Here is a 7858-nt window from a genome sequence, read left to right on the forward strand (position 1 = left end):
TTAAAAGCTCTGTGACTTTCAAACAAGAAATATCCGCAGTCACTTCACTAATCACCCCCTGTGACGAACTGATTAATTACATCACTATATTACTTATTGTCACTAAATTCATGTACTTAATAATTAAAATAAATACGTCATTCTTCGATCATGAAGAATGTATGGAATTAAATTGTGGTTTGAAAAAGGTCTTAAAACATCTGTAGGACAGACAGAACCAGATCATGTGATCAGAACAACAAAGACACAGGTTGAGACCATCAGGATTCTTCAGTCTGTCTTTACAACGTAAGCTCACATTATAATACATACACCAGAATACAGAATATCTTTTCCATTAGATGCATTTCATACTTCACGTTTCAAATGTGTTTTACATACAGTTTGTGCCCCACACACTTTTATAGTCTTAATATTTGCACAGACATGTATTCATATTAACAAAAAATATAGACGTAAAATATTACATCCTGGTGTCATACACAGTTCTCCAAACAGTTCAAGTATAACTGGATATTTGTATTTCAGTATTTACAGTTTTTACAGAGGATTTGCTGCATAACGTTTGTTAGAGAGGTGAGTGGTTGAGGCTTCGGTCTGCACGCTGCAGCTCACTCATGTCTGATTTTCTGATTGTACTTAAACACATCGTCCCTCCTCCACCTCCTCTGTCAGTGAAGCTGTCAGTCACCACCGCTCCGTGGTACTGCTGGCTGGTGTTGGCTCGGGTCAGAGGGAAGGTTTGAATATCGGAAGTTCTGGATGTCCCCTTTTTCCTGAAAGAACCGGAAGAGTGCGATGTTTTGTGTTTTCTGGTCACAGCAGTGCCCCCGTGCTGTGGCTCCATCCCTGTGTTTTCAGCTCCTGTTTGCAGTGTAATTTAACTGCACCTGTGTGCACCTGTCCGGCTCTGCTCACACGTGATCTTTGACCTTTCACCTCTCTGCCTCTGTTTCACCAACACTTGGATGAATTTCGCTGAGATGTGGTGTGACCACAGCTTCAAATGTTTCAATGCACGGCTAGGTGCATTAGCCTAGCTTAGCACAAAGACTGAAAGCAGGGGGAAACTGCTAGCCAGTGTTACAGCAGCTGGTAGTTAGGCTTGTTTACTCATTTGTTTTGTATTTGTTTATTTCTTTAGTGTTTGTCCATTACTGAGCATCATGTCCTGTCCTCTGCTTTCTTTACTCATCTTTCTTTAGCTTTTCTTCCCCTCATCATACCATAAAGTCAAAGAAAAGGTGAAGCTAGGCTATCAGGTTTCCTCCAGTCCTCTCGCTAAGCTAGGTTAAACACTTTGTGCTGGATCCACAGAGATTACATGAATGTGAATTGTTCCTGGATTAAAGATAAAACATGTCCAGTCTGGAGGATTCTGGAGGCCAGAAACTGCTCCGTGAGCTACAGACTTATTTTGGCAGTGAGCTGAACAGTTGATGCCAAGGTAACGTCATCACCATGCCACCATGTTAGGGGCGATGAAGTTATCATCAGCGCTGGGATTATGATGTAATGAGGCAATGTCATGGCGATGGAGAGCTCCACATGATCTTGTTTATCATCACTAGCAGCCACAGGAAGTGACCCTGAATCCCGTCTGAACAGACAGACCGGTGATGTCAGTGACATCGTCACGCGTCGATGCGGAAGGACAGGAGCTTCTCAGAGTGCATGTTGTTGAGTGTTCGCAGGTCGGGCAGCTTCAGCAGAAGTTTGGTGAAGCGCGGTGAGTCCAGGTTGTGGTGGTTGTTGCCAGGGACGACAGCCGACTTGCTGACCAGCGAGCGCAGAGCTCGGATCAGGCTCTCCTGCAGCTGCTCCACCGACGCCACGTTCTCGATACCAGAGCGGTCTGAGGAAGAGGAAGAGGAAAACATGAGGAAACTGCTCACAGTGTGATTGTGTTGGAACAGCAGTGGTGGCGTACCTCAGGACTTGAGTCTGTGTCCTTCTCTAGAGCACAACCTAAAGTTCCCCTGATATCGGCAAATATATTGAGTGATATTAGCTCAAAGGTATCGATTCATATGTGAGCTATTAAATGACAAAAAGAAAAAGAAGAAATTGATTTAAAAAGAATTCCTTCATTGGTTGGGCTTTGGGAGACACAGCATCGTGTTTCTGTTTTATGCAGATGACACAGCATTCTATTCTCCTGTTATCCCCACTTCTCCCAAAACTAAATCTTAAATCTAAACACTTACTTTCTCAAGACAAAAAAAATATAACTCAATAAATGGACGTAGTAACAGATCTGAGCCTGGCTCACACTCTGCCATCACTGCTGGTGGATGTGAAATGTATTCTGGGATTCTCTTCGACCTCCAGTCAGCTGCTGCAGGGTTGAAACACTGATGTGGACTTGGATCACTACTTGCGTTGTGACTGATGATGTTACAGAGAAGAACACAGATTGTGAAAGGCTGAATAAGAGAGCATTAATCTGCTGAGTCATCCCCACCTGCAGACACCAGCACCACGGCGGTGAACAGTCCCAGTTCCTCAGTGTTCAGCTCCAGTGCAGCCAGTTTGTGGCTGAAGTCGAACATGGCTCCCAGCAGGTCACTCATCCCCATTGCCTGCAGCTCCTCCAGGCTGTAGGTGGCGCCAGAGATAAAGGTAACCATCTGTTCATTCACGTTGAACAGCGAAGCAAAGCGCACCATCAGCACCTGCAGGGAGAAGAAAAACGAGGAAGCTAGTTAGCTGCCTGGATTTGTTCTTTATACCATTATGGTTTGTGCTTATTGTTGTAAAATGGTCATTTCAAGTAAAGATGAAGACACCAGCAATAAGCTGAAACATCTGTCTATGCAGCGTCTGTTACTGAGGATAAGTATCCTGTGTTATCGTATCATTAGCACCACGCAGGAAGAGTTAGCAGATTATTTCTGTGACTAAGGCTGTCCAAATATTCACATATCATTTCATCCTAGATGAGGACAGTTAATAAAACCATTCAACTGAAAGACTGAATGGAATTTGGAATATTTGAAATGTAAAAGATGAAGGTGAAGGTTTAACATAAAGTTTAACTTTGCTGTAACTGAACAGATCCATCGTACCTCAAAGGTGCCGGCCTTCAGCAGGGTGACCTGGTCGTTCTGGGACAGAGCACTGAATCCTGGGATATGTTTGGCAAACTCCACCACCTCTCTGACAGCGGGGGTGAAGGACAGAGAGAAGTCCTCCCAGATCTCCTGGGGGGTCTTTGAGGGGTCAGCATGAGGCCGCATGTTCATTGGACAAGCCTAAAGAAAGAGGAGAGGTTCATCAACCAGTCAGGTGATGGTTTGCTTAGTAACAGTACTTCCTGTCTCCTGAGACTGATCTCTGATCAGATCATTGATCCTCAGCCATCGATGCTTACTGAATAGTCAACTAATTTAAATACAACGCTTTGATTGGTTCTTACCAACACTATTCCTGTGCGGTTCCTCATTGGACAGTTCTGCCCCTGGGTCACATGATCACCAAGCTTGTTTCCTCCAATCAGATTATTGTTGTGTAAGCCCTGCCTCCTGTTGCCACGGTGATGATGCATGCCATTGCAGTTGTCTTCAGGTAGCAGGTAGCGACCTGTGCCCAGGTTGTTGTTATGGTGATTGATGGTGTTGAGGCTGTTGGCATGGTAGCCATTGGGGCAGCGATTGGGGCCCCAGAGCTCCGCCTCCGCATTATGGTGGTGGGCGTGGTTATTCTGCTGCTGCTGAGGTGGTGTGTGGGCATTGGCCAGCTTGTCGTGAGCGTACAGGAAGGTCTCGCGGTGAGCACGGGCGATGGCGCTAATGGTGTACTCCACCCCGGGGCTGGTAGTGGGTGTAGGGAAGGGGGAGGGGCTCCGACAAGGGGGAGGAGGATTTGGAAGAGGAGTGGGTGAGGAAGAGGAGGCTGGGGCAGGAGGGGAAGGGGAGGAGGGGGCGAGTGGCAAGGCTGAGGTCTGGGGCTGGGGGGCAATGGTCATGCCCGGGCAGGGAGAGGAGGATGATGAAGAAGATGATGACGATGAAGAAGAGGAGGAGGAAGAGGCGAGGCTGGCGAGCTGGAAGTCGTTCTGCAGCTGGTTGTTGACCATGTTGTTCATGGCGCTCTGCATCTCAGCCAACATCCTCTGTTTCTCACGTTTCGGGATCCGACCAAAACGAACCGCTGTGGACGGAGGAAGAGGAGGAAGAGGAGGAGGTGTTAGACAGTTACATAATGATTTATCTGGATCACCTCTGCAACACCTGTACAACACCTGTCGCAGACAGAAACACCTTGTTGATGAGAGGTCAGGGCTTTTTCTATCAATCTGACAGGTAGGTGTACAGGCGAACAGGTGTGCAGACAGACAGACAGACAGACAGACAGACAGACAGACAGACAGACAGACAGACAGGTGAGTGCTGACCGTCTCGGCTCATGCCCACAGAAAGGCACTTCTTGAAGCGACATTGTTGGCAGCGGTTCCTGTTGATCCTCATGATGGTGCAGCTCTCGTTCTTCAGACACTTCTTGTACTGGATGTTCTGCTGGATGCTGCGACGGAAGAAACCCTGTGGGACACAGAGGCCACAGACCGGAGTTCAGCCCAAACCCTGCAGCTGTGTCAGGATTATTCCAGCTCTGTTCATCGCTCTCTGGTTCCTGTTCAGTGATCTTGGTCTGTCTCGTCTCATTTCATCTGAGCCAAAGTGGCTGAAGACAAAGGTCATGTTAGGTCATGTTAAATCATTCTGCGTGTGCGGGTTCTCACCTTACAGCCCTCGCAGGCGTGAACTCCATAATGGAAACCTGAGGCCACGTCGCCACAAACTTTACACAGCAACACCATCCCATTGAGCTCTGAAACACAGCGTCACAGTGTAAACTGTTAACATCAAATCAACATAGTCAAACTGGTTTTGAGAGAATCTAGGATCCAGGTTTCTTTATTGACAGCAGGTCCAGGATGGGATCAGTCTATCTTAGCTCTGTCAAAAAGAAAATAAATCCACCGGCTGTGTGACGGTGTGAGGAACCATCTGTGGCTCGCCTTTGGGTTTTTAACTGTATTGTTCTCTAACCATATCTGAGTTCAGATTTTGGAGCTTGGGTTGTTTACACTGGAACTCTGTCTGAATCACAGATGTCTGACAGCTAGCTGGTAAGCCTGCTAACTTGCCTGATTAGACTAACAGCTTGAATGCTGTGCAGTTAGCTCGTGATGCAACTGGCTGCTTATACAAATCTCTGCTGCTTGGTGTTGATTACATTCACCCTGCTACCTGTCATCAGGCCACGCTCCAACTATGACACCCAAACCAAAAGGAAAGGAGTGCTTCAGTCTGTCACCTGTGCAATATGTGACGTGAATAGAGAGATTTCCAACACACAGGTATTTTGGAAGGATAACTAAGGCAGGGTAACACGCTTTACAGAAAAAACTGTCTGTGTGGTGATAGAAGGACAGCTGGGACCAAAAACAGGTCAGAAAGCTGGAGTAATCATGGACTCAGAGCTAAACTTCAGATGTTCTTACTGGTCAGACTGGCCACCGACTTGCTGGGTGACGCCCTCAGAGATCCTCCATCGTCCCTGCCTCGAGGTGAACCTCCTGCTGAAGAGGAGGCCGAGGAGGAGCCATCCTCTCCTGCAGAGCCGGAACTGGAGCTGCTGCTCAGGAAGGAGGGAGTTAAAGAGGAGGAGGAGGTGAAGCAGGACTGGGAGTTGGAGTTCTCGCTGTACATGGAGACTGGACTGGTCCGGGTCGGAGATCCTCCACATAAACCCACGTAGGAGATCACACCTCCTGAAAGAGGGGTTGTGGGGGGGGGGGTCAGAGGATCAGCAGAGTCATCAGAGTTCGTCCTGACGGCGGCTCAGAGTCTGGACCAGAACATACTGAACAAACTATCAAGTCATGAGAGATTCTCTGCTCTGGGATCAGTTGGATGGCCTCACACTGTCAGGCATGAGGGAGCAGAGCCATCTGTGTGTGTGGCTGGGGGCGGAGGGGGGGGGGGTTATATGCAGAGGAAGCCTGGCTGTTTTCCTGTAACCATGGTAACAGCTGGGAGGAGGGGTCTGCAGTGAAAGTTGAAAACAAACAGACTTTCTAGGAATTTTAGGAACAGAGCGGGAGGAGGGAGCAGGAGGGGGAGGGAGAGTGTTTCGTCTGAGAGCGAGTAGACTCCGCCCCCCCTCATGATGAACGGATGGATGAAAAGCGATGCCTGAGATGATAAGCAGCAGAAACAGACTGATGAACAGATGGTAATCACACACACACACACACACACACAGGTGAATGGAGATGTAAGAGCAGGAATCCTACAGTGGATTTTCCCTGATACAACTATTCATCTGTCCATCCAGTGTGTATACCTGTTTATCCTTTGTGGGACCATGGGGTGGGGTTGGTCGGGTGTGGGGGGTGGGGTGTGGGGGTTGTGGGGGGGGCGTGCGCTGCAGCCTATCCCAGCCTGCCTCTGTTTAAACCACAGATCTCAGAGCAGCTTTCTCTCAGCAGCGACTCAGCCATCCGTACACTCACTCACTCACTCACTCATCCATCCGTACACTCACTCACTCATCCATCCATACACTCACTCACTCACTCACTCACTCACTCATCCATCCATACACTCACTCACTCACTCACTCATCCATCCGTACACTCACTCACTCATCCATCCGTACACTCACTCACTCACTCACTCATCCATCCATACACTCACTCACTCACTCACTCATCCATCCGTACACTCACTCACTCATCCATCCATACACTCACTCACTCACTCATCCATCCATACACTCACTCACTCACTCATCCATCCATACACTCACTCACTCACTCACTCACTCATCCATCCGTACACTCACTCATTCATTCACTCACTCACTTCAGTCACTCATTTATATCTGGTTGTGTCTCTTTGATACACAACACTTTCTGTCAGGATGCAACACAGGGTCACTGTGTCAGGAGTCACCATGGTAACTGAGCATGTGCACCAGCCCTGTCCTGCTGTGCTGGCCCCACCCCTGGACACGCCCCCTCACTGTACTCATCCTGAGCACATTGACTCAGGGAGTGAAAATACAATCTGAAAGTACCTGTTCTTCACTCCAGTGTTTCCACTTCATGGTTCCACTACATTCATTTCACATGGACGGTCACTGCTTATCTCAGGGTTTCAGCAGCAGCTGTATGAAGCACCTGGACCTGCTTCATCTGAAAGGTTCTGACTGACAGGTGGAGAATCCAGGTGGGCAGGGAGGAATCCACAGACCTGAACACTGGAGAACTCAACCAGTCCACCTGCACCTGAAGGACCAGGGACACTCATCTGAGGACAGGAGTTCCCATTGTCTCCAGAGAAGCCGACCATCTGCAGCAGAGGAGGTGGACCCCACAACAAGGTAAACACCTGGAGTCCCCACCTGTCAGTCAGAGCTGAAGAGGCCGTTCAGATGAAGGTGAAACGTCTTCAAGAACCTCGAGGTCCTTCACACAGCTGCTGGAGAAACCCTGAGCCGGATGACTGAGAGTCTTCACAGACATTTTAAAGGGTCACTGCTTGTTTTAACTGTCTCAGCAGACTGTGTGCGTTCAGATGTTCAGCTTGTTGTAAACTGAAGACGATGATGGAAACAGGAGCCCTGTACTGAGTCCTGAGCCTGATCCATTACATCTGTTACGTAACCACATATAACTCCCAGTAACGCCAACTGTCTAACTGGGTCACCATGACAGAAACAAGAGGACAAGCCACGTCCTCTAGACACTCAGACATTAAACAGCTACAGACCAGAGTTCAAGGTGGACGTCACGTCCTCGTGCTGCTTCACCTTACTGAAACGTGCATTACTACAGGAAGAAACTCTG

At 48.3% G+C, this 7858-nt stretch overlaps 1 protein-coding gene across 1 annotated transcript in view; it reads right to left on the bottom strand.

Annotated features, from left to right (window-relative positions):
- Positions 1 to 264: 264 nt before the first annotated feature.
- The window catches only part of nr1d1 (nuclear receptor subfamily 1, group d, member 1), a 10393-nt gene continuing 2799 nt past the window's right edge, over positions 265 to 7858 (bottom strand). Inside the window, exons 2-8 of the mRNA XM_041061862.1 lie at positions 5507 to 5776; positions 4742 to 4830; positions 4397 to 4541; positions 3419 to 4152; positions 3069 to 3254; positions 2465 to 2675; positions 265 to 1855 (exon numbers count right to left, since the gene is read on the bottom strand). Of these exons, the coding sequence (XP_040917796.1) occupies positions 1635 to 1855; positions 2465 to 2675; positions 3069 to 3254; positions 3419 to 4152; positions 4397 to 4541; positions 4742 to 4830; positions 5507 to 5776 (1856 nt within the window). The 3' untranslated portion in view covers positions 265 to 1634. The remainder of the gene's footprint in view (positions 1856 to 2464; positions 2676 to 3068; positions 3255 to 3418; positions 4153 to 4396; positions 4542 to 4741; positions 4831 to 5506; positions 5777 to 7858) is intronic.

The sequence above is a fragment of the Toxotes jaculatrix genome, chromosome 18 (assembly GCF_017976425.1).
Source record: "Toxotes jaculatrix isolate fToxJac2 chromosome 18, fToxJac2.pri, whole genome shotgun sequence".
Taxonomy (NCBI): domain Eukaryota; kingdom Metazoa; phylum Chordata; class Actinopteri; family Toxotidae; genus Toxotes; species Toxotes jaculatrix.